Consider the following 26,481-nt stretch of genomic DNA (forward strand, 5'->3'; position numbering starts at 1 on the left):
GAAGAGCAGAGCCCAGCCAGGAGCAGCACTGGGGACAGGCACCGGACCCTCCCGGCAGGCAGAGGTTTGGGAGCAGCTCAAAGAGCACAGCACACCGGCAGTAGGTAGCAAGTCAGAGTTGTTTATTTGTTTAAAGCCAAATATAAACAGGAAAGGAATGAAATCATTTCCAGCCTCCAGCTGTCCAGGAAAATACCTGTTTATAAATAAAAACGGGGAAAGGAGAGATGCCCCCATCTTGCAACCTCAGCTGTCATTGTCAGGGGCCCTGGGGCTCAGGGCTCCTCACCCTCCATTCCTGGGCCAGCAATTTTCCATCCAATGTGGAATTTTGCCCAGCCCAGGCACTTCCAGGCAGGAGGAGGGAAATAAATGCAGCACTCTGTCCCTGCCAACAGCCCCCGTGTCCCCTGTGGGGGAAGAGCCAGCAGGGAGGCAGGCAGGGCCCTCAGAGCTGGGATAGCCCTGGAGATGCCCAGAATGGGTCAGGACAGCACCTGGAGACAGCAGGTGGAGGTGGCCTGGAAGGGACCAGCGATCCCAGAGACCCTTCTCCAGCCCAGAGCAGCCCTTTCCTCCTCATCCTCCTGCCCCCACAGCTCTCCCTGGCCCCAGGCAGGGCTGGCTGGTCTGGACATTCCTGGGGCTTGGTTTTCCTGCAAAGATTGGAGACAAACTCCCATGGTTTGTCAGAGGCCTCAGTGCCAGCCCTCGGCTGTGCCAGGATGGCTCCAAAGGGGTTGGAAGAGTTTCCAGAGCTTCCCCAGAGGATCCAGGAGCTGTCCCTCCCTGCCCCTCCCTGTCCCTCGGCTGCTGGAGGGCACCAGCAGCTCCTCAGCCTGGCCCGGAGCAGCAGCACAGCCAGAGCTCGGCCTCCAAGGGTGGAGAAACATCCCGGGGATGCTGCTGCCCCCAGGAGAGTGCCCGGGAATGGCACTGCCCCCTGAGAATGGCACTGCCTGGGAATGGCATTGCCCGGGAATGGCACTGCCCCCTGGGGATGGCACTGCCCCCTGGGAATGGCACTGCCCCCTGGGAATGGCACTGCCTGGGAATGGCATTGCCCGGGAATGGCACTGCCCTCTGGGAATGGCACTGCCCCCTGGGAATGGCACTGCCCCCTGGGAATGGCACTGCCTGGGAATGGCACTGCCCCCTGGGAATGGCACTGCCCCCTGGGAATGGCACTGCCTGGGAATGGCACTGCCCCCTGGGAATGGCACTGCCTGGGAATGGCACTGCCCCCTGGGAATGGCACTGCCTGGGAATGGCACTGCCCCCTGGGAATGGCACTGCCCCCTGGGAATGGCATTGCCCGGGAATGGCACTGCCCCCTGGGAATGGCACTGCCCTCTGGGAATGGCACTGCCCCCTGGGAATGGCACTGCCTGGGAATGGCACTGCCCTCTGGGAATGGCACTGCCTGGGAATGGCACTGCCCCCTGGGAATGGCACTGCCCTCTGGGAATGGCACTGCCCCCTGGGAATGGCACTGCCTGGGAATGGCACTGCCCCCTGGGAATGGCACTGCCCCCTGGGAATGGCACTGCCCCCTGGGAATGGCATTGCCCGGGAATGGCACTGCCCCCTGGGAATGGCACTGCCCTCTGGGAATGGCACTGCCCCCTGGGAATGGCACTGCCTGGATTGCCATTGCCTGGGAATGGCACTGCCTGGGAATGGCACTGCCCCCTGGGAATGGCACTGCCCCCTGGGAATGGCACTGCCCCCTGGGAATGGCACTGCCTGGAATGCCATTACCTGGGAATGGCACTGCCCCCTGGGAATGGCACTGCCTGGAATGCCATTGCCTGGGAATGGCACTGCCCGGGAATGGCTCTGCCTGGAACACCCCTGAGTGCCAGCACCCAGTGGCAAAGCCTGGAACCAGCCCTGGCTTTCCCTCGCCACCCAGACAGGGAGTACTCCCTGTTTCTGCCCCTTCTCAGCCTCCTCTTCCCCCATTCTGGATTTTTCCCTTCACCTCCTGGATTTTCACATGCAGCACTGGGGCTGTTCTGTCCCCAGCACGGGTGGGAAGGGAAGGGAAGGGAAGGGAAGGGAAGGGAAGGGAAGGGAAGGGAAGGGAAGGGAAGGGAAGGGCATGAACTGCAGGAAATTCACCCCCTGCTCCCAAGGAGACTAGAGACCTGGCCTGGCTTTGCACCTGGTGGGAGAGGGGAGGCAATTCCACCTTCTCCAGAAAGCCACAGAAACCTTCCAGGGAGGGCTCCACACAGACAGGACAGACAAATCCCCATGGACAGCATCAGCACCACCTTTAACATGGACACCATGCACCCAGACATCAGCACAGACACAAGGAGCTTTTGGGATCCACTGCTGTCCCCTTGGGGAAAAGGTGGCAGTGCCTGCCCTGCCAGGAGGGGAGGGGCACAGGCAAACCTCAAATGTCACCCCAGCATCCCACAGAGGTGTTCCCACAGTGCTGGGCCCTGCATGTGCATTCCAAGGGGCATTCCAAGAGGCTGTTCCAGCATGGACACACAGGTATCCTCGGGGCTTCCCAGCTTTTCCTGGCCACCCTGGATGTATCCTGGGGGTTTCCAGGTTTCCCTGGATGTATCCTGGGGGATTCCAGCTCTCCCAGGTTTCCCTGGATATATCCTGGGGGTTTCCAGGTTTCCCTCGACGTGTCCTGGGGGATCCCAGCTCTCCCTGGTCATCCTGGATGTATCCTGGGAGTTTCCAGCTCTCCCTGGCCACACTGCATTTATCCTGGTGGTTTCCAGCTTTTCCTGGTCATCCTGGATGTATCCTGGGGGATTCCAGCTCTCCCTGGTCATCCTGGATATATCCTGGGGGTTTCCAGTTTCCCTGGATGTATCCTGGGGGTTTCCAGCTCTCCTGGCCACCCTGGATGCTGGGCTGAGGCCTCCCACAGCAGCAGGTGCTCACAGGGGAGTTTCTCCTCCCCAAGACCAGACCCCACCCAGGGCAAGCAGCACTGGAGGCAGTGGGGACACCCATCCCAAATGGGAGACCAAGGGAACTCAGCATTCCCTTTGGGTTTGTCTCAAATCCCAAAATCTGACTCGGCCCCTGGGCTGAGGTTGTGTGGAAAACACATTGAATCAGTATTTCCAAATTTTCAGCCCAATCTTTCCAAATTTGGCACCTCCAAGGCTGTGTTGGTGCTCTGGGTGACCCAACACCCACAGCCCAGGTGTGGATGTGGGCAGCACCCAGAGCTGCCTGAGGTCACAGCTCCTCCAAAACCCCTGCCAGAGGGATGAGGATTTGGTTCCAGGGTGAGTTCCTGAGTACCCAACCCTCCTGCAGCTCGAGCACACCAGTCTGTGGTGAGCAGCAGCTCCCACACTTCCTCCTGGGCCAGGCTCCTCTCAGGATATGAGCACAGAGGGGCCCAAAGAGGGACAGAAAGGGCCCTGCTGGCAGCTCTGGGACCCTGAAGCCCCCAGCAGCAGCTCCCCAGGTGGGTTGGCAAGCACTGGCCAGCTCCCAGGGAAACTGTCTGGCTCTTGTGAGCTCTGTCATGCCCTGGGTGCACTGGAGAGAGGCCCACGTGGCAGCAGAAGGGAGCACAAACCCCCAGGAATCTTGCTGGCAGCTGGGAACAGGAATGGGGAGCCCAAGCCCTGCTCTGCCCCTCCTCAGCCACCTTGGGACTCCCCAGCCCCATTCCCAACCCTGCATCCCTGCCAGGAATCTTTAGGGATCTGCTTTCACAGTGGGTTGGAGGTTTGGGGTCTATTCCAACCCTCAAAAACGAGAGATGGATTTTCAGGGTTTTTGCCTGAGGATTCCCTACCCTGCTTCACCATGGGAACTCCTCCCTCCCTCCAGGCTCCTGTCAGGACAGACCTGGGATAGTGAAGGTGTCCCTGCCCATGGAACAAGAGGAGCTTTAAGGTCCTTTCCAGCCCAAACCATTCTGGATTCTGACTCTTTAAAGACAGAATTCTGCTTGGAGCAGAGCCCCCTCAGCATTCCTCACTCTCTCCCCACAGGCTGCTCCTCCTGGAGCCCCAGATCCCTGCAGACCACCACCACCAAAGTGCTGGGCTCTCAGCATTTATTTCCACAGCAAACCAGTGCTCAGGGTTGCAGGAGGTGACATGCAGGGCAGGCATTGCTGGAGAGGAGGGCTGTGATTCCACATGGAGATACCTGTAGTGCATAAGAGACTAAAGAGCATCCACCTACCTCTACAGGGCCCTAATTGTCAGCTCAGAGAGAAGAATTACTGTGTTGCAAGTGGACAGTGACAGGAGACACGAGCTGCAGCTACTCTACACACATTGCTTCAGAAACCACAAAGATATGCACAAACACTGTGTCACTCTGCACCCCACAGCCCCTGAGCCCAGAGGAAAACCCCTTCTGCAGTGGTTCTGTCTGGGCCTTTCAGTCAAGGTTAAAAGTCATGTGCCTCGAGCTGCTAAAGCTCTTCCCTTGTAGGCAGCCAAGCCTGTGCCCCCCTAGAATCCGTTTTCTTTTGGCAAGAAGGAAGAAGGCCTCAAGCTGCAGCAATTAATATCTTGCTTCCATAATGCTTTGGCTGACTCCAGGGATGGCCAGGTTCCAGTCATCATTCCACTGTATTGCATAAATACCTATTGGAAAAAAAAAAATTGGAGATGGCAGCGAGCGGCAGCTCCGCGTCCATCGAAGTCACTCAAGGTCCCACCAAACATCCCCACGAGGCTCCAACTCCTCTGGGAACACTCATGGCTGTGCCACAGATCCCACCTTGGACACACACGATGGACAGACTGAAGAACAAGGTCAGGACATGGGCTGGGTGTGTTCAGCAGGCATGGAAAAGGGCCAGGAGCTCCTCCTCTGCTGTTGGAGTCTCTGCTGCTGGCGAGGTGGCCACCTGGCCCCGGGTGCTCTGCTCACCAGCCTCACTGCTGCTGGTTTTGTGGCTGGAGCCCTTTCCCAGGCCCATGAGGATATTGCCAGGCCCAGAAGGATATTCAGGATTGGAACAAGTAGCTCTAGGAACAATCAGACTACAGAGGTGAAGCAATACCTGACCCAGAAATTCAGACCGGAGAAGACAACAGCGAAACGTGAGAGACTTTAAAAACTATTGCCTGCATGGGATACACACTCAAACCAAACCAGACAGACACAGCCAAACAAAAATACTGCCAGGACAAGCCACTTCCTTCTCTGGAAGAGGGGATTCCTCCATATTCCACACCAGGATCTCGCTGTGCTGACCTTCTGAGGCTACCACAGAAGGAGCAGAATGTGCAGATCCTTCCCAAGGACAACGCTCCTGGCACAGCTGTCCCTGCAAGATCCTCCTGCTGGGCCTCAAGTCCCAAAGTGTCCCTGTGCCCCTGGGCCAGGACAGGCAGGCAGACAACGGGAAGATGCTGTAGCACCAGTTTCCAAGTTCAGTGCAGTTTTCAATGCATTAAGCCAAAGGATTGTCACCAAACTTGCTTCCCACACAAGTTCTGCAGAGAGGGTAAAGCTACACTCCAGCTGCTTCTGTCCCCAGGCTGCCTTTGGCACTCACTCCTTGCCTGAGCTGTAAATCTTCTGCACCGTGGCTCGGGTGAGCTCCAGATCCTCGGGGTAGCGAATCTCCAGCTCGGTGTTGGCCAGGTAGTGAAGGCCGGTGAACTCGGAGAAGTAGCGGCCGATGTCGGGGTGAGGGATCTCCCGAGGCTCAGAGTTGTACTCCAGGTTCTCTGCCAGGGAAGGGAAGCAGCAGTTACCACCACAGAACTGCAGGGCAGAACCCTGGGCCTCTCTCAGGCCTTGTTTGTGTCTCTAGAAACACCAAACCTGGTGCTTGAAAGGAAAAAATTAACCCTAATGCAGGAAAATGGGCAGAGCAGGTCAGTGTGAGTGCTCACAGAGCCTCACTCCTGATGGCCCCACTGACCAGGGACATGGCAACTGGTTTGTGCCTGGATTGCCTGGCACTGGGCTGGAGGAGCAGGGTGCTGCTCCCACTCTGCTGGTCACAGGACTTGGCTGTAAGCCTGGGGAGAAGCTGCTGCACTGAGCTCTGCTCCCCCAATCCCTCACAGCCCTGGGGGGATCTGTTTGAGGGGAGATCCCCCTCAGATGCTCCAAGGTGAGCCCACCTGCTCACCTTGTGAGCCCACCTTCCTCCCTCAGCTTGTTTCCACCATGCCAAAGCCCAGCACGTGCCTCCAGCAAAACAAACTTCCCTAAATCCAAACTTCCCCAAGTCCAGTGAAAGTCCCTAAGAAGGACACATTTAGTATTTCCCACAGCAGCTCCTTTCCTTCAGATAACCTGATTAGGCACAAGAGTTAAACAACACTGAACCCCAAAGGTGACCCCTGAACCCCAAGGGTGGCCCCTGAACACTGAACCCCAAGGGCTGCTCTGCTCTGCAGTGTCAGTGCAGAGCAGGGACTGGGAGTAAATCCCACAGGCTGGAGCCCTGCAGCACTCCCCAAATGATGTCATTTTTTTCCAGCACACTGCCAGATAAAACAGGTAGTATTAGCTAGGGGAAAAAAAAGCTGCATCAGGATCAAAGACTGACTTTGGGCAGGGCAGAAATGAGCTGGGGTGCAGGGAATGTCATTCAGGAATAATCTGTCTCTGAAATCCAGTTCATTAGTGGGAACAGAGAATTCCTATTAATCCATGCAGGCTCTTTGAAGCTGCTGCATGCCAGGGTGTGCAGCCAGCAGCACCAGAGCTTTCCATGCCTCAGCAGCCTGCTGCAGTCCTAGAGGCTTGCAAAGGACCTTTCTGGATACTGCACCACTGCGGAAAAACAATTTGCACTGCTGAGTGCTCTGCAGCAGCATGGCTGAGCTGGGAGCTGGGCTCAGGAACTGCAGGGCTAGAGCTGCAGGGATGGAGCTGCAGGGATGGGGCTGCAGGGATGGAGCTGTGCTCAGGAACTGCAGGAATGGAGCTGCAGGGATGGAGCTGCAGGGATGGAGCTGCAGGGATGGAGCTGCAGGGATGGAGCTGCAGGGATGGAGCTGCAGGGATGGAGCTGCAGGGATGGAGCTGTGCTCAGGAACTGCAGGGATGGGGCTGCAGGGATGGGGCTGCAGGGATGGGGCTGCAGGGATGGGGCTGCAGGGATGGAGCTGTGCTCAGGAACTGCAGGGATGGGGCTGCAGGGATGGGGCTGCAGGGATGGGGCTGCAGGGATGGGGCTGCAGGGATGGAGCTGCAGGGATGGAGCTGCAGGGATGGAGCTGCAGGGATGGAGCTGTGCTCAGGAACTGCAGGGATGGAGCTGCAGGGATGGAGCTGCAGGGATGGAGCTGAAGGGATGGAGCTGAAGGGATGGAGCTGTGCTCAGGAACTGCAGGGATGGAGCTGCAGGGATGGGGCTGCAGGGATGGGGCTGCAGGGATGGGGCTGCAGGGATGGGGCTGCAGGGATGGGGCTGCAGGGATGGAACAGCAGGGATGGAACAGCAGGGATGGAACAGCAGGGATGGAACAGCAGGGATGGAGCTGCAGGGATGGGGCTGCAGGGATGGGGCTGCAGGGATGGGGCTGCAGGGATGGAGCTGCAGGGATGGAGCTGTGCTCAGGAACTGCAGGGATGGGGCTGCAGGGATGGGATTGCAAGGATGGGGCTGCAGGGATGGGGCTGCAGGGATGGGGCTGCAGGGATGGGGATGCAGGGATGGGGATGCAGGGATGGGGATGCAGGGATGGAGCTGTGCTCAGGAACTGCAGGGATGGGGCTGCAGGGATGGAGCTGAAGGGATGGAGCTGTGCTCAGGAACTGCAGGGATGGGGCTGCAGGGATGGGGCTGCAGGGATGGGGCTGCAGGGATGGGGCTGCAGGGATGGAGCTGTGCTCAGGAACTGCAGGGATGGAGCTGCAGGGATGGAGCTGCAGGGATGGGGCTGCAGGGATGGAGCTGCAGGGATGGAGCTGTGCTCAGGAACTGCAGGGATGGGGCTGCAGGGATGGGGCTGCAGGGATGGAGCTGTGCTCAGGAACTGCAGGGATGGAGCTGCAGGGATGGAGCTGCAGGGATGGAGCTGCAGGGATGGAGCTGCAGGGATGGAGCTGCAGGGATGGAGCTGCAGGGATGGAGCTGAAGGGATGGAGCTGAAGGGATGGAGCTGAAGGGATGGAGCTGAAGGGATGGAGCTGTGCTCAGGAACTGCAGGGATGGGGCTGCAGGGATGGAGCTGCAGGGATGGGGCTGCAGGGATGGGGCTGCAGGGATGGAGCTGTGCTCAGGAACTGCAGGGATGGAGCTGCAGGGATGGGGCTGCAGGGATGGGGCTGCAGGGATGGAGCTGCAGGGATGGGGCTGCAGGGATGGGGCTGCAGCTGGCAGGGGAACAGGCTGACACAGGTGAGTTCAGCACAAGGTGGGAGCCTCCCAAAGGTGCTGACAAGCAGTTTTGAGCCACAGATCTCTCTCCTGTGCTGTCACAAAGCAAACAAAACACAGACAAGAGTGGACAGGTACCAAACTCCCTGAACAACACAGCAGTTCTGGAATTAACTGCACTCAACCCACAGATTTCCAGGAAGGCCTCAAACTGAGGTACATTTATCTATAATAAGCTTGGGGTTATTTCTGAGCTGGTTAAATTAAACTCCATATGAGGATTTGTTTAGGATTCTTTCAGCAAAATCTCTCCCTCCCTCCCTCCCCAGAGTCAGGTCAGAAGGATATGAAATAATCCTTCCCAAATGATCTGAGGATGTTTTAGTAGGGATATCAATAGCAGCAAGAACAAACCCTTCACTTCTCCCCAGCAATATCAGAACTCTTGCAGGCCAGAGAGATGCAGTGATAGCAGTGGCTCCTACACAGAGATAACAGTGTCAGCCTACCCTGCAAGAACTGTGGGACCAGACAGGGTTCTGTTTGTTTAAACATCATTAGACACAAGATAAGTGATGACTCAGCCCCAGCAGCACTGGGGACAATTACCTGATTAGGTAATTACCAAGATGCACATTTTAATATCAACTCCTGGCACATGAGCATTTCTGGGTTTAAGACTCTCTGAGGCCAAGCCCTGCCTGAGCTGAGCCATCAGCATTTGCCACTTCATATTTTTGGGTGTCTGAATATAAAAAAAGCCAATCTCAGGACAGTGGGAAACACCTGCACTTTACAGAGGGAGGAATGTCCCTGCCTGTAAAACCACCTTTTGTCACACCTCTTGTCACACTCAGGGGACAGAAGATGAGGGATGGAAGGGAAAGGGCATTTTGGTCAGCATTTTCCCTCCAGCAGCATCCACATCTTCCCTTAGCCAAACACACTCTGGCTGTGCAGCTGCCCTGCCTGGATGGGACTTCCCTGTCACAGGGGGAACACAAACACGAGGCAAATTAACATTTTTACAACGTACAGAGTCACAGAGGTGTTTCTCTTTTGTAATTTTCTTCAGAAGCTCAGTTCAACAGTTCTTCCTGTATCCCAACCACACAGTCTGACCACCAGACAAGAGTTTCCTCTTATGGTTTGTTGCATAAAGCACATGTGACATTGAGATTTCTACACCTCCTTGCACTTGTGAAGAGACATTCCTTTTTGTTCTGGTTAAAGGTGGCACTAACAGCCAGGTTACCTGTGTCCCCTGGGATCCTGGCACAGTGGCCAGAGCCATGTCCTGACCACAACCCCTCACTAAATCCCATTTCCAGGTCCTGTCCAAGGCACAGCTGTTGGGAGCTGCTGGCTGACCTTCAGCCTCCAGCAGAAGCTGAATTATTTCTTTCAGAGCAGCAATCAAGGTTCACACCACCAGAGTGTCCAAAACACTCCTGGGGCAAGAGGAGATCACACCAGAGTGAGCCTTCATGGCCATCCCAGCAGTGCTGATTTCATGGAGAGCAAACAGAGCAGGCCATGACTCAGGATCATTTCCTTCCTACCTCCACATTTACAAGGCTCGTTAACCACACTTAATTAACCAATGAAGCATCCCTTTGTTCTGATGTGGGCAGAGCCCCTGCTCACCTTGGGCAGCATATCTGCAGGAGCCATCCTCCACCAGGACGTTGTAGAAGGGCTGGTGGGGGCCGTGGGGGAGGCTGTGCACGTTCATGTTCCGGATCCACTCGTGGCCCATCATGCAGGCAGGATCCCAGCCATAAATCACACAGTTGTAGCCATACCTGAGTCAAGAAATTGCACACAAAGGCTGTGGAAACTCCAGGGCCAGCTCTTTTTCCTCAAGATTAACAGAGCACAAACAGGATAGGAACTTCCTGAGAGCTGGCACAAGGAGGAGAGGAGTAAGAGGGAGGAAAAAAAAAAACAATTCAGAAAGACTTTGTGTTTGTATTTTAAGGTGGAGGGAAGTGACTTTGAATGACTGGATAAACAGACAGGAATAAACAGCTGAAGACAAAGGAAAATCAAATGTGAGCAAGAAAAGAGAATGGCAAAGAGCCTGGAAGTCAAGCAGCCAGAAGAGGAAGGAAGAAATAAAGAAGGATCAACCACCCTGCTGGGCTGTGCAACTACTTCTGTGCTCATCACACAGATGTGGCAACCCCAACACTGAGAACAAAGCCATCACTACTTATAGAATGTTCATGGGTTAACTGTGAGGTGCTGTAACTATCACTGCTGATGCCCCTCAAATATGCTCTGTATGTCAAATATGTCCAGAGACAGAGGAGTAGCCAAAGCAACACAGTGCAGGCAGGAACAGGGAATGAGAGCACAGGGAAACATCCACAAACTGTCCTGGGAATATCAGAATCGATTCTGAAGTTGACTCTGTGGCACAGTCCCTCATTAAGTGATTGCTGCTGTTTCCTGGAGAGCTCTGTGCTCTGGGGATGTTACCTGTGTGACAGAGGATGACTCACACAAGTCAGTCTCTCTGCAGTGCAAACATTTGTTCTCTCCAGGCACTCCCAGAGCCTCCCCCATTTTCCTGCACGGGACAGATGCACGTGCCTGGCATTTCCCACTCCTCCTTGGCACTGAACCACATCTCAGTGCTGTCAGCCCAAACCCTTCTGCTCTGCTGCTACAGAGCTGACTCTGGGGAAGGCTCCCAGCTCACCTCTTGTGTTTCATGATGAGCCCAATGGAGAAGCAAACCTCCTTGTGCTTCTCATCCGAGCGGTGCTTGACCTCAGGGCCCAGCTCCTCCTTGCGCCGCTCGATGTGCTCCAGGGTGTGCTGCACCAGGTACCCCACAGCTCCATGCTGGGATGGGTCCAGGGCCTGGATGTGCTGCAGGATGTCCAGGACCTTCCAAACCACAGCAAAGACAGGGTCAGGACATGTCCCTGCAGCAGCACAACTTATAAACTGGCTTAGGTTAGAAGATGGAACTGTGTGTTCTGTCCCCATCTCTCAGAGCTGGGGCAGTTCTCTGCTGTCCATGGGGCAGTTTTTCCTTTTTCTCTCCCCCAGCCAATCCTCCCTGCAGGAGATCTCTGCTGTCCATGGCCACTGAGTGTCCCTGCAGGGCTGATCCAATTCCATCATCCCATGGGGAGATGCTGTGCCCAGGGCAGGAGCCAAGCATTCCTACCTGGATCCAATGTGAGCCTGGCACAGCACAGCAGCCTTTGCCCAGTGCATTGCCAGAGGAGCAGCTTCTGCTGCCCTGCATGGCCAGAGGGAGCCCAGGCCCATCTCCAGCAGCCCTGGAGCTGCAGAGGAAAACTCCCCCCTTGTGCAGGATCCCTGCTCCAGCAGCAGCACAGCTGGCACTGCAGGAGGGCTGAGCCCCCATGGGATGGGGCTGTGCCACCCCCCCTGACACACAGGGGGCAGGGCCTGCTCTGACTCTGGCAGTGGTTTGTTTGTTTGTTTGTTTGTACTTTTGTATTTTTAATTTTCCTAGTAAAGAACTGTCATTCCTATTCCCATATCTTTACCTGAGAGCCCCTTAATTTCCAAATTATAACAATTTGGAGGGCAGGGGCTGGCATTTTCCATTTCAAGGGAGGCTCCTGCCTTCCTTAGCAGACACCTGGCTGTTCAAACCAAGACATAAACACATACAGATGTACTGCTGGAGTCAGCTGCATGTGAGTGCCCTGAGATCTGCCACAGCTCCATGTTCAGCCTGCACACAGCCTGTTCTTATTCCTTTTCTCTTTGTAAAGCTCCCAGCTTCAGGAAAGACACTGGAGAGCTCAGCAGCTCCTTAAAACTCAGCCCCATGAGTTCATCATGTCCTGTTTAGTGCCCACAGAGCACCTCTCAAGGTTTCTGGTCATGAGAATGCAGTTCCCAATGTCCCAAAAATGCTGCTGGGAAGTGATTCCAGGTGACTTCTGGTGCTCTTGAGAACTCATATTTTAACTTAAAAGAGCTTCTCAGCATGTCTGTGAGGAGCAAAAATAGGGCAGCACAGGAGGAAATGGAAATAACCTCCATGATGCTTCCCCATGGAAGAAGACAGAAAAGCTGCTTGTCTCAGGATGACTGAAGAACACAGAGCAGCAAAGTCTGCAGATCCACAATTCCAGCCTCCCAACACCCTCTGGCACAACATCAGAGCACCTGCTGCTGAGTTTGTTAAGAGGCAGGCAAAGCAAATTTAAATTTTTTGGTAAAAGCAAGGAAAAAAACCTCCAATCTGTTGAGTAAACATTTTGAGAAAAAACAGGTATCTGTCTCAACATGAAATACATCAAGTCCCAAAATCTGCCACATTTTGGCTCCTGGAAAAAGGATTGTCTCCTTGATCATAGGTTTGGTCATTAAGTTCAGAGCAGCAGCAGAAGAGGAATGGAAATCTCAGGCTGTTCAGCATGAACAGCAGCCAAAAATCGAGGAAAATCAATTTAAATAAAGGACAAGTGAGTAATTCATGAGAAGAAACACAGCTCAGGCTCCTTGGCCACTTTAATTCTATTAAGAATAAAGAAGGATGTGAAAATCCTGAAAAATCCTAAAGGAAGGAAGTAACCACAGCTGCCAGAGATTCCTGGGAGTTTTATTTACTGTTATGTACAAATATTTAGGGCAACATTAAGTGTATCTCTGCAGGACTTTTTAGATTTCCTAGCCATCCATAAATCTGGCAGCTCCTGTCAAAGCTGGTACATTGTGTCCTGTCAGACCCAGCATTCTCTCTGGTTAGCTGCAATCCTGCCTGACAGCCTGGAATGACTGGATACAATCCTGAAAAACCCAAATTTGCTCATTTGCATTGCAGCTGGTGCAGAGAGCTCAGTAAAACTCAGCCCTGGGGTTGGGTTCAGTAAATCCAAATGTGGTGCTCTCCAAACTGTGCTGAGTGCCAGGAAGGGGCAGGAAGATCTTTCAGTATTCCCTATTTATGTCCAGCTCAGTGAGTCCCTCCCATACACAATTTTTGGTGCTGGTTTTACTGTGCTGACCCTAAAATTTGCTGCCATAATAAAGGAAGGGCAAGCTCAGCACAGTTTGCTCTTCAAAGGGAAGGAGGGAGCTTCTCCAGCAGTGCTGTTCCAGTTGATTTGGTGGGAAGAGCTTTGCTCCTGCTCAGCTGTGCAGCCAATATTCCTGTCCCCTTCCCAAATCTCACAGGTGGAACTGCCACAGGCTCCACTGAAGCAGCACAGGGAGTTTTGAGTAGGAAAAACCTCTGTGCTGCAGTGACACACTAAAAAAATCAGATTTTTTTGAGTTACAGGCTCTTCCCTGATTCAGTGAAAGCCTTGGATGATCCAAGCAACCTGTAAATCTCAGCACCTTCCTTCTCACACTCCCAAGATAACAGGGCTGGAGTTGTTACCCTGAAGGAAAAGGAATTCCAAGGACAGGAATATCAAGCTGCTTTTTCACAGACTGTGTGGCCAAAGTTGGAAGCACAACTTTGGTTTAATTTATAAAAGATAACTTCCTCAAGTTTTCTGATAAGGTAATTGCTCTTTTTCCAGGAGCCCAGCAGGAGTTTTACCACAATTTAGGCACAGGATGCTCTAAGAACTCACAGTCCATGGTGTTGGTTACAAGACAAGCTGTAAATCATAAATTATGACTCAAAGCTGCTCCCAAGTCTCCCCCAGGACAAGCAGCCAAGAATCATCCACTCTCCCTACTTCAAATTGATTCCCTGCAATGTGAGAACTCCTCCAACTGCATTTATTACAGAAACAACTTGTGGCAGACTGTAATGCAGGCTGACATAGCCCAAAAATCAATAACCCAGTGTTAATAGTGCTCAGCCTTCCCCACAGCATTCCCCTGAGTGCCCAGGTACCTTTTCTGGCCAGATTCCCAGGTGGAAGTATAACCTGGCCTGGAGCATGAGGTGCTGCACATTGTCTGGATACATGGCCAGGTACAGGTCCAAGGAGTCCCTCAGGAGCTGGTAGGACTGGTCAGTGCTCTCTCTGCCAGCAGAAAGGAAACTCACCTGTGAGGCTCTGCAACCCTGTCCCCAGAGCTCCCAGGGACAGGGGGAGCCCCCAGAATGGTGCTGCAGGTCCAGCATGCTCCCAGCAGTGACTGCAGCACAGACTGTCACCCAGCACATCAGCCTGCTACAAGGAAAAGCACCCCACACCTGATCACTGAACTCTGCCCTCCCACCCGCTGCTCTTCTCCTGGGTCAGATAATCCCACACACAGAACTCACTCCCCAAGCCATTTCCTTTTGTTCCCCTGACACCTACAGCAATCCTTCCACTTCTGGGAGTCTGTCTGTGGCTGCTCAGGAAAGGGATTATCAGGAGGATTTGGAAACAAAACTTGATGTTCTACACACCAACAGGATCTCTGCTCATTTGAACATGGGGGTTGTGCCTACCACATGACAGGAAAAGCTGGACAGTCCCTATCAGCTTTTCACAGAGAAAATAAAACATCTCATCTATTTTCTTGAGAGGAACTCTTTCACTAAATATTTTTGTTTCCATGCAGGTGATTAAAATGCCTTGTGACACAGGGAATTCTCATGATCTCATGAGGTGAGTGACACCTTTTGGAAGCAGCAATATTGGACATTCAGATATTGCATCCCAGGTCCTTTTTCCCAGGGTATGGATCCCCAGCTCACCTCTTGCCAAGGTTCAGGAGGTTCCCCACCATGCGCTGCAGCACCTCCTTGGAGGTCACCACTCCATAGAACTCCTCTGTCACGTGGTGCCCGATCAGGTACTCGCACTCCTTCACTGTCAGCTGCTTCCCCTTCCCAAAGGCATCAATGTAGGTGTAGTCAAAAATATCTGTGCTTCTGAGGAGGCAACAGAGAGCACAAACTGTGAGCAGGGTCTCGTGGTAAAGCAGGGTTTGCTGCTTCTCTTCATCCCTCAGCACTTCCAACCTTCATTCCTCAGCTCCCTCCTGAACACAGACTACCTGGTACCTTTCCTCTTTTCCATAATTCTCACATCACCTCATGGGTATGATTATTTCAGGAAATCTGTTCGTATTCAGCAGCAGCAGAACTGTATTCTAGGAAAACTTTCCTAAAGATCTGGTTTTTCCCTCTGTATAGGTTATAATTCCATGTGGAAAATAATTAAACATTCTCCTCTAGGTCTAGAGAAGGAAATCTGTTATTATTCAGCAGCACCAGAACTGAGTTCTAGGAAAACTTTACTAAAGATCTTCATTTCCCAGCTCCTTTCCAAACAGAGACTACTTGGTACCTTCTCTCTTTTCCATAATTCTCACATCACCTCATGGGTATTATTATTTCAGGAAATCTGTTACCATTCAGCAGCAGCAGAACTGAGTTCTAGGAAAACTTTCCTAAAGATCTGGTTTTTCCTTCTGTATAGGTTATAATTCCATGTGGAAAATAACTAAACATTCTCCTCTAGGTCTAGAGAAGGAAATCTGTTACCATTCAGCAGCACCAGAACTGAGTTCTAGGAAATCTTTCCTAAAGATCTGGTTTTTCCCTCTGAACAGGCAGATGGAACACAATTAAACACCCTCACCCAGGTGTGGAGCTGTAAATAAGTTCTGTTTTTTGTCACTGTGGGCACAATTTCAGAGTTCAGCAGGTCACTCACCCTTCTTTCCCTTGACACCATCGCAGTAGGAAATGGCTGGGAAAGTTGACAGGCTCCAGTTTGACTCCCAGCTGCCTGGCAATTGTTAAATAAAGCACAGACAAACTGATGGGAATTCCTGTCCTGCGGATCAAAACCTGGGGGAGAAAAATGTGACAAAAACACAAGTGGGACTTAAGAAAAACATGAATTTCAAGGGTTGATTTCACAACTGAAAATGCAACTTGACAGAATATGCACTGAAGGATAACAGATTTATTTAAGAGTTGTTCTTCACAGAGAATGACTTGTCTGGCTACATTCAGACAAATAAAGTGTCTCAAGCCTTGCAGCCTCACAGTTTTTGCCTGACACACACATACCTGGTGAATGTAGGAATTCAGGGAATTGTAGTAATCCAGCTCATTTCCTTTGTATTTCAGCTGCTCATACAGGACACAGTTCATGGCATCGAGCACCTGCCTCTGAAGTTCCACTTCTGGAATGAGGACCTCTCCTGCAAACACATGCAGTGAAATAAAGACAGAGAAAACAAGAGCACTCAACCTTTATGCAATGAAATCTTCACATGGGCAGGTTCAGTCTCTCCTTGGAAGCCAGAAATTACTCAGTGTTTATAAAACCAAGGAGCAAGATGCTGCCTGACCTTTGCAGATGATAAACATGCACCTTTCCACTGATGATTTTCTGAGATGAGCAGGAAAGAGGTTGTTTCCCAGTCCCACAGCTCAGCTGTAGATAACAGGACTAATAAGATTCCAGAGACAAATGGGAAAAAATAGAATTCCCCTCCCAATTCTTTCAGCATCAGATGGACTGAACCCTGGGCTACTGAACAGCTGTTTCTTGAATGACGGCTTCAGTAAATGTCACAATTTTGTTTGCCAGGGGATAAAAACAACAGCTCTCTAAGCTGCCACAACTCCCCAGCTGTTCCAGCTGTGCAGAGGGGCAGGAAGGCTCTGCAGGAAGGCACATTTCTGTACAGTACCTGCCTTGGAAGCCAAGCTGGGGTGCCTGGGGTTCTTGGTCCGCAGCACTTTGCGCACTTTGTCCGTGATATCGTCCACCTGAGCCTGGACACTCTTCAGGCAGATGTCTGACAGGGGGTTACAGTATTGATCAATCAAAACAGCACCTGGAAAAAACAAACTGCATAAGAAACAGGACTTCAGTTTTTTCTTTGCTTGGTTTTGCCTGCTCTACATTCCAGGCACGCAGCGAGCGGTTGCAGCAGAACAGCAGAGCCCAGTGTCTGAACCTGCAGTCATCTCCTGGATACACAAAATGCACAGAGTGAGCTGACAGGAGAAATTTCCAGCTGAACTCAGAATTGCCCTCTCCACCACGCTGAAAGGTATCTGTACCTCGAGCAGGAGTGCTGCTGGGTCAGGCTTGACCAGCTCTGCAGCCCCTGGCATCTCCCCAAGGTACAGAGATTTTTATTCAGAGCCTGAAACAATCCCAGCTTCACTCAAACTGATTGCTCCCTGTCACACCCTCCATATCATCCTTGTTTATCATTTCCTTATCTGCTACATTCATCTTTCTCTTCCACACCTGCTCTCCATCTTCCTAACACAACACAGAACAGAACAAGCTTTTGTGTTCCTCCTGCACAAGCCCCTCCAGGAAAATATTTTATTTACACAGAACCTTCTCCTTGGCACCACTGCTCTTTCCAAAGCCTCCTCTTTTCAATCTTTGGAATCAGCTGCAAGGATTTTGTATGGACCATACATCTTCCAGCCTCCTACAAGGCTTTGTCAGCATGTCCATGACTGGTCTGTAAACCAAGGAATTCAGCAGGGCCCCATGTCTCCTTCTTGTCCTCCCAAAGTGTTCCCTGTGCTGAAATTCCCAAAACACCTCCTGCTGCTGCTTCAAAGGCACGTTCATGGCAGACAAACCACACATATGTGTGACCCACATGACTAAGTCTCATAATTAATTTGTTTTTTTCTAGAAAATGACACTTTTTGCTTTCCCTTCTTGCCCTAACAGCCCCTTCTTCAAAGTCTACTGCATTAACAAGAACCAGCTTTGGTGTTCCAGCCTCTTTTGTCCTTTTTCAGGGACATTTTGGAGTGTGTACCAAGAGGAAGGGACTCTTCTATAGCTCCTGGCAGTTTCTGAGCCATTCAGAAGACAGAAGAAGAATAATCCACCAGACTGAGGACATGAAGAGCAGAAGAAGCAGAAGAAAGAGCTTTTTCTTTCTTAGCAGGTGTAAGTGCCCTCCCACCATGTGAATGGACTTGGATTTGTTTCCCACCAAAGTCCAGCACTCAGTTCTTGAGACACTCCCAGTGCTCAGGCTACAACAATTCCCTCTGCTTGCTCCCTGAGGAGCTCCTGGGAAGGGGGAAGCAGGGAACTGACTGGGAATCAGCTCAGGGGCCACAGCAGCAATGGCACTAATGAGGATGCCGAGCTCCAGCTCATTTTCTCAGCACCTTGTTCAACACCTTGTTCAAGACTCATTTTCTCAGCACCTTGCTCAAGGCTGCAGTGTTTTACCATTTTCTGCCTTCAGCCCAGCTGTCCAGCAGTGATTTTTCAAGCACACAGCACCGACAGCACCTGATGCCATCCTGACATTTGGATGCAATGCTGCTGTGGGATGGGAAAGATTCCAGACACATCCAAAATCCAGCCTGAGCTCTGAGCCATTAGGCAAGGGTTTGCTGGAATCTGAGCAAGGCAGGCTCCTTGCAGGTGAAAGCAGCATGGAGAGCTGGCATTAGGGGCTCTGTGCCCAGCACTCACCCTCCAGGAAGGATTGTCTCTCCGTGGGGCGCTGCAGATACTCCTTCAGGTTCTTTAGTATGTTCTGCTGCCGTAGGAAATAGAGAATTTTCTTTGCATAGTACTTCCAGGTGAGACCTTTCCTGCACAGTTAAACACAAGAGGAAGCATTTCTCTAAATAGGTATTTGAAGGGTGAACAGTTGGTTTAAGTTTTAATCCAAGTTTACAGTTTGGGTTATTGTTTTTCTCAACAAGCACTGTCACTTCAAGCCAAAAGGGGAATCCTTATCACAAAAAGCCACACAACTTGCAAAACATTGCTCCTATCATCTCCAATTTTCATCCCATCACCAATACATCCTTTTGAGAAGGTACATTATCAGGGGAAACAACACAGATCCTAATTAAAGGAGCTCAGGAATATCTGATTAAAATCCTGTACTTCATTCATAAAACATTACCCTCTGTCTGACTGTATCTCTCCAGAGCCACTCCTAAAGCATCCTCCCAGCATTAAAAATGGATTGATGAGGGACATGAATGTCAGTCCAATAGTATTCAGAAGAAAAACAAAATTCCCCAGAGGAAAAGCAACTCTGTAGCTCTGAAAAGGCAGGAGGAGATCAACAGTTGCTCTGTAGATGACACAATTCCAAAACTTTTTACAGCAAAGCCCCATCACTTTCTAAAGTCTCTCCATTCTCCTGGACAGCAGGGCAATCAAAACTCATAATATTTTATCTTCTTCCAATAAACTGGGATCCTCAATAGGGACAACTGCTTTATTGGGATATCTTCCAGGGAGATGATTTAGCCTAATGCTCCTGAATGGCACTGACTACAGCTTAATCAGGGTGTAATTAGCATCAATTCTGCTTTATGGGGAGGCATTTGGCCAGCGCAAAGCCTCAAAAGCTTTTTAACCAGTTGTCAAATGAGAGATGCTCAGGCCCAGCTCAAATAGAGCAGGCAATAAAATGGATGGGAAAAGGCAAAAATGAGATGATTGCCATTCCAGTTGGGGTTTTTCAAGCCCTATTAACAGTCCCTCCAATCAAGGCTATTAGGCCCCATTAAGGACATTTCTCACAGCTTTGTATCACACCAAACCCAGCCTGGGTAGGTGGTACCAGCAGAAAAACCTTCAAATAAAGCAAATAAAACCTTCAAATAAACATACTCATCTTGCCCAGTGTTAATCAAGGTGATAAGATTACCCAGGCAGATAAACCCAGGAGTTTTATTTACCACCTGGCTGAATAATTTACAGAACTGCAAATTTTGCAGTGGCTGAATTCAACTCAGTTGCTTCTCTGGGGACAAAAATTGGACCAACCTACCCCAGCTCAGAAAAGGAAAGAAAAAGCTGGAATTTCAGGGAACAGGGATTCAGGGTGGCAGTCCTGAAGGATTCCTGCTTCCCTCTGGTGCTCTGACCTAATCCTGAAAATCAGTTCAGCAAACTGACCCAGGCTTAAATCAAAAAGGAAGAAGAGGATGGGAACAGCTTAGGCAGAGCTGAGGGTGCATGGGATATGTCCCAAGAGATGCCACGAGCTGGCAAGGAAATAAACAACAAAAAGCACCACAAAGCCAGAGGATCTCCTCTGGTGGGACAAAGTTTCCATGGTTTCCTCTGGAAATACTCAATCTGCTGTGAAATCAGGCCTCAGCAAGCCTGGGGGTGTTGTTTATTGAGTGACCAAGGGCAGAAGCTGAGGTCAGACATGAACCAGGGTATTTTTCTCCTTGAACTGGTGAAAAGAGGGAAATCCCTGCCATTTCTCAGCCCTCTCTTACCTTCCTTCCATGTTGAGGATACACATCAGCTCATCCTCAAAGAAATGGCTGGGGCACCCCAGAGTCTCAATGTCACTGAATCCATCACAGGGCACCTGGCAAAGCAGACAAGGAGTCATGCACAGCACAACAGCTTCTCCCAAAACTTCAGAAAAAGTCTCAAAAACAAATTAATTATTATTTTTTTTTTAAATTTATTAAAGATCTTCAAAATGTCCTGCTCCCCAAATACTCCCAGTCTGTACTCATGGATTTATGAATCCACTGAGAACTCCAGGAACATTCTATAGCAATTTCAGCCCAATTCTACAGCATTTAGGGCTATGATGCTTGTGTTCATGGATTTATGAATCCACTGAGAACCCCAGGAACATTCTATAGCAATTTCAGCCCAATTCTATAGCAATTTCAGCCCCATTCTATAGCAATTTCAGCCCAATTTCAGCCCATAGCATTTAGGGCTATGATGCTGAGTTCAGGACCAGCAGAATCACATTTATGCAGGGTGAGCACAAGCTGCAAGTGATTTTAAGGTGGAATCAACTTCTCCTTGTGGTTGACTGAACCCCTCCATACACCCCCCTTTGCAGGAGATTCATCCTGGGTGAAGGAATGAAGAGCAGGAGCCTTTATTTTTTGCAACAACCATTTCTGCATCTATATTCAGAACTGCTATTTTCTTCCAGAATTCAGAATTACTTTTTAAACTTTGGCTGAACTGTAAAAAAAACAGGCTTTCAAGCTTTTCACTATAGGATATGGGCTCATGTATGGGTTGAAAGCCTTCTCAGCTCTGAGCAGGGAATCAAGCTGCAGTTTCTGGCCCCACAGGAGATGGTTCTCATCATGAGGCCTTTGGGCATTGCTTAATGGTCTCTCCATGGTCTTTGCATATGTGATCAAAACAGGAGGAATCCAGGAGCTGCTTCTCCCAGTTAATGCTATGACAATTCTCCATGGACAAATGTGTGGCTGCTGCAGAACAGAGCAGCCAGGAGACATCAAACACCCACCTGGCCCTGCTGCCTTCCTTCTGCACAGGAGCCATAAAAGGGGGGCTGTTTAGTGGCTCCTGGGTGGGATTTTGAATTCAGTCAAAGTTACAGGCAGTATTTATATTGATCTCACAGAATTCCAGGCTGACCCAGCTGTACAGCTTGCCAAAATCCACAGCTACCAAGCAAAGCAGCCAAGATACTCCTGCCTCATGTGCATGTCAGTGTGAGACACCACATTTTCACCTTTTCCTCACTGAACACAGAAGCATTTCAGGGTCATGGTTGGCTGGAGAACTTCAAAAACACACTTTGCAACTGAGTGGCCCTGTTGTGCTTTGCTCCTGAACTCAAAGGGCTTGGGACAGCTCTCAGAACTCGTCCTTGCACAAGGTCTGCAGTGAGGAACAGCAGCTGTGCTTTGTGTCAACAAAACCCTGTGGCCTTCAGAATTCCCAGAGCCAGGGCTGAGCTCCCAGCAAAAAGCAAAGAGCTTTCAGGGCTGACTGCAATCCCAGGGGGTGCTGCACTCCACACACCCCTGGATTTGGAACTCTCTCCCCTTCTGGCTGTGTTTCAGCATCTTACACAAAGTCAGGAAATACAAAATCTCTGAGTGCACAGTTGAGGTGATGTGGAGAGAGGGGCAAGAGAAACTAATGAAAAGAATTGATCACAATCAAGGAAGGTGAATCTGTGAATTATTATGGAATCATGGAATATCCCAAGCTACCAAGGATCACTCAGTCCAACTCCTGACCCTGCACAGACATCCCAAAATCCCATCACATCCCTGGCAGTGCTGTCCAAATGCTCCTGGAGCTATGGCAGAGCCAGAGGCTGTCCCCACTGCCCTGGGGAGCATGGGCAGTGCCCAGCACCCACTGGGGGAAGAAGAACCTTTTCCTAATAAAAATAATAATAAAGACTACATAAACACGTTTTTAAAAGGAAAAACCCTTCTAATTGAATGGTTTAAGGATTTTTAAAGAAGAATATACCCTGGTGATGTAAATGCTCAGGCAGTGTTGAGGAAACAGCCTCAAGGTGCTCCAGGGGAGGTTTAGGTTGGATATTAGGAAAAATTGATTAATGGAAAGGGTTGGAACGAGCTTAGGGAAGTGGTGCAACTGCTGTCCTTCAAAGAAATTCAGTTTTCTGGACCCTTGGAATGGAAATCTCCTGCTGCTGTTGGGCTGGGGCAAGGACCAGTGCTGGGCTCAGCCTAAACCCTTCTGGCAGCAGACCAAGGGTACAACATGGGCTCTTGTGGCTGCATCAATTGCAAACCACAACATTTCTGAAAATAACAACAACAATAATAATAATAATAACAATGTTCTTTGTGTCCTCAAGATGCCATCCCAGGGTGCTGTGAGAAATCTCAGCCTCTCTGAGCTCTGGTTTCTGTCCATATAAAGCTGTGAGAGCAGCACAAGCAGCCCTACAGACACCTGCACTGTGCTGCTCTCAGCTTCTCCTTGCAAGATTTGTTTTCCTAAGGGAATTTAGGAATGTCAGCTCTGGCTTTCTGAAGGTCCTCTGAAGGGTTCAGAAAATGAAGATGTGGTGCTGAGGGACACAGTTCAGGACTTGATCCTGGAGGTGTTTTCCACCTTTAATGATTCCATTAATGATTTTATTAATGATTCTATTGGACAAGTGGCAGGGCTGCTGCACACACCCACAAAGAGAGGAGGACTTACATGTTCTGAGAAGAACCTTTTGGAGAAGGAGGCCACAATCCTCTGTGCCTCCAGCCCCGCGTTGTGCCGTGCCTTGTACTCCTCCAGCCAGCTGACACTGTCACTGTGGCTGTAGTACTTCAGCAGGGATGGCCACCTGCACACACACACACACAAAACAACAGCAGCATTAATATTTCACCTCCCTGAGAACCTCCAGAACGATTTGAGGAGCTGAGACAGAGCCCAGACACTGCCCAGCTTTAAATTGTATTAAATTACCTCAGACATCAAAGCACAACTCCCCAACTGCAGCTGTGCATTAATGATTATTTAAAAGCAAGCTCTCCTGAAGCCCTCAGAGGCTCCCACTCCAGGATTTCAATGCCTAAACATCCTAAATGCTTCAGTTTTATAATGAAAAGAGTTTACCACAAAGAAGGAAGCCAACCTGGCACTGAACAGAAGGGGAATTCTCTGTCCTGTGTTCTTCCTACCACCTCGGGGAGCTCATTAAAAACACAGCTCCCTCCACTGCCCTTGCTGGTGGCAACATCTAGGGGAGGAAAACACAACCTGAAGTCAAATTGTGACAGCTAAATGCTTCTGCAGTTTGACAAAAGACAAGAAATAATTGTTTGGAAAAAAAAAAACCAAAAACCACCTCACAGCTTTCCTGTAAAAAAACCCCTCCTTTACTGAGACTCAAAGACCACACATTTCACAGCTTATCCAGAATTTCAAGGTTCAGCTGAAAATCCAACTTCAGGGCATGCTTTGGGGGCTGTTAGCAGCACCTTTTTGAATAAAGTGGGTGTGTGCTGCCACAACACAGCTTTGTGCCATAAAACAGGTGCCAGCACTGCAATTCCTGCTGCTGTGAAGACACCAGGATCACTTGTGTGAGAAACATGAACAAGAATAAACACAGATGGAAATATTTTGTAAATGAAGCTGAGAGAAAGGGGTTTCTTCTCATTTGCTGGGGGATTTATTCCACATTTTGAAATGCTGTTCATTATTACTGGTTTATACAAAACATTTTCCTTTGTCTTAGGCTTTTTTCAGATTTTATATATATATATTTATATATATATTTATAGATTTAATTTGCCAAATATTGAAATCACTCCTCCTGTATAATAATTATTACCAGTGTCCAAACAACACCTGGAAGGTATTTCACTGCTGGTTAATCATAAAACTCCCCTGCACTTGTCTCCACACAATGAAGTCAAATAACCTCACATTATATAACAACCTCTCTCCTGATGAATCCCTGGCCTTTCAGCTACTGCTGAAATGCAGCCACCTCACAATAACCATCACAGTCCTTTATTTTGGGATGAGAAAGGAGAATTTCATGGCTTGGAAGGACAGTGGGAATTTTGGAAAGATGAAAGTGCCATTGCTCACAATGGAATCCAGCCAGGATGGCAAGGTCAGGGTGAAGCCTCCTGCCAAAAATTCCATTATCAAGGAGAGAGGAGGGGAGCAACGTGTGCCAATCACCCACCACATCCCATTCCAGCTGCTGGATCCCAACCAGGCTGACACTTGCAGGAACTGCTGAAAGTCAGTCCCAGAGCCATGGCTTGGTGCAGTGGGGAAGCTGTAATTCCTCAGCAGCTTTTTCACCCCTGTGAAAGGGGGGAAAAGGGAACAATCCCCACATTTGGGCTGAGCTGAATTTCAGGAGCCAACTGGCAGTGAGAGAAAGCAATTCTGCTGCTTTTCCTGTGCCAGCACAGACAAAAGCAGGTAAGAGATGAGCCTGGACAGCCTCAGGGGATGAGAGGAGCTGCTCCCAGGACTGCTGAGACCAGCACAGCACCACCAGTGTCACAGCCACCCTTCATCCCAAAATATGCACAGTGCCACCAAGGGGGAAACAGAACAGCAGCAAAACCCCATCCCAAGGACCTGGGCATCTGTGAGAACAGCTCTCCCCAAATCCTCAGGCATAAACACCTCCCTGCTGTCCAGCATCAGTCCTGACATGGGTTTTGGCTGTTGCTTTGGCAGTTTTGGAGGGCTCAGGGAGGCCAATCCGGGCTGGCCCTGGGAATGCAGGGGATCCACGGGCCCCGGTGTGGAAAGGGCCACAAACCTGATCTCCGGCCACGGGGGATCCCCTGCGAGCAGCAGGGCCCTTCCCAGGGGATTTGGAAGGGCAGAGAGCCCTGCAGGAGCCTCGGAGCAGCACAGCCGTGGCCGCCCCATCCCTGCAGGTGCTCCAGGCCCGGCTGGATAAACCTGGAGCAGCCTGGCACAGGGCTTGGTGTCCCTGCCCATGGCAGGGGGTGACACGATGCCTTCACAGCCCCCTCCCACCCGCAGGGCCCGGTGTCCCTGCCCATGGCAGGGGGTGACACGATGCCTTCACAGCCGCCTCCCTCCCGTGCCGCCCGGTGCCCGCCCGCTGCCACCGGAGCGCCGCAGGCTCGCCCGGCCCGGGCGGAGCTCACCGCGAAAGGATCGGGCGGTGACGGCGGCGCTTCCACCGCCCCACGCGACCCTCCCAGCCCGGCCTGTCCATCCCCGGTGCCGCGGGACGCCGGCGGTGCCCGTTCCCTCCCGTCCGAGCCCGGGCGGGCCGGGCCGAGCGGCGCTGCCCACCTGAGGCGGAAGCGCTCCCGCCACACCTTGCCGCGGGGCTGGCACGCCTCGCGCAGCCGGCGGCAGGTGCAGGACACGCGGCCGATGTCGGCGGCGCCCAGCACGTCGCAGCAGAGGATGAGCTCCAGCAGCTCGCCCGGTAGGTCCGTCAGGCCCGTGCCGCCGCCACTGCCGGTGCCGGGCCCCGCCGGGCCCGCGGCCTCCGCCGCCATCTTGGCTGTTTACCTGCGCTCCGGGGCCGCCGGCGCTTCCGGGGAGGGGCGGCCCGGGGAGCGTCCGCCAAGTGCGGCCGCGGCGGCGAACGCAGAGCGGGCAAGGGAGCGTCTGACAAGTGACGGGAACGGCGGGGACGGAAAGGGCCCGGGGGGCTGCCGGTACCGGGAACGGCGGGCACAGAGGGACCGCATCGCCGTGATCAGTATTAGAAACGGAGTGCTAAAAAGGGATCAATGTGATCAGTATTGGAAACGGAGTGCCAAAGAGGGACCGAATCGGTGTGATCAGTATTGGAAACGGAGTGCCAAAAAAGGACCACATCGCCGTGATCAGTATTGGAAATGGAGTGCCAAAAAGGGATCAATGTGATCAGTATTGGAAATGGAGTGCCAAAAAGGGATTAATGTGATCAATATTTGAAACGGAGTGCCAAAAAAGGACCACATCGCTGTGATCAGTATTGGAAATAGGGGCCAAAAAGGGATCAATGTGATCAAT

The 26,481-nt window shown here is 51.3% G+C and overlaps 1 protein-coding gene across 3 annotated transcripts; it reads right to left on the minus strand.

Moving 5' to 3' along the window:
- Nucleotides 1-100: 100 nt before the first annotated feature.
- On the minus strand, nucleotides 101-25,995 carry FBXO21 (F-box protein 21). Of its 3 annotated transcripts, XR_008508683.1 has the most exons (13): nucleotides 25,768-25,995; nucleotides 23,170-23,305; nucleotides 20,469-20,563; nucleotides 18,688-18,809; nucleotides 16,910-17,056; nucleotides 16,281-16,414; nucleotides 15,919-16,055; nucleotides 14,955-15,131; nucleotides 14,157-14,289; nucleotides 11,013-11,203; nucleotides 9,953-10,110; nucleotides 1,762-5,693; nucleotides 101-1,730 (listed from the first exon to the last, which is right to left on the minus strand). XR_008508683.1 is itself a non-coding variant. In XM_036393352.2 (12 exons), the coding sequence occupies exons 1-12, from the start codon at nucleotides 25,977-25,979 to the stop codon at nucleotides 5,515-5,517; spliced, it is 1,821 nt and encodes a 606-aa protein (XP_036249245.1). In that variant the 5' UTR covers nucleotides 25,980-25,995; the 3' UTR covers nucleotides 101-5,514. The 3 variants fall into 3 exon arrangements, 2 of the variants coding, with proteins under 2 accessions (XP_036249245.1, XP_036249246.1); XM_036393352.2 differs by having other exon boundaries at nucleotides 101-5,693; XM_036393353.2 differs by lacking the exon at nucleotides 25,768-25,995 and adding an exon at nucleotides 25,617-25,694 and having other exon boundaries at nucleotides 101-5,693.
- Between the last annotated feature and the right edge of the window lie 486 nt (nucleotides 25,996-26,481).

Source organism: Molothrus ater, chromosome 18 (genome assembly GCF_012460135.2).
Source record: "Molothrus ater isolate BHLD 08-10-18 breed brown headed cowbird chromosome 18, BPBGC_Mater_1.1, whole genome shotgun sequence".
Lineage (NCBI taxonomy): Eukaryota > Metazoa > Chordata > Aves > Passeriformes > Icteridae > Molothrus > Molothrus ater.

Excerpts from the sequence above, each read along its gene's own strand:
- FBXO21 (XM_036393352.2), bottom strand. The coding sequence starts at position 25,979 with ATGGCGGCGGAGGCCGCGGGCCCGGCGGGGCCCGGCACCGGCAGTGGC. Across the intron at positions 15,132-15,918 it reads TGGTGTCAAGGGAAAGAAGG|AAGCACAGATATTTTTGACT; the intron begins GTGAGTGACCTG and ends TTGCCTCCTCAG. Across the intron at positions 5,694-9,952 it reads CTGCAGATATGCTGCCCAAG|AGAACCTGGAGTACAACTCT; the intron begins GTGAGCAGGGGC and ends CTTCCCTGGCAG.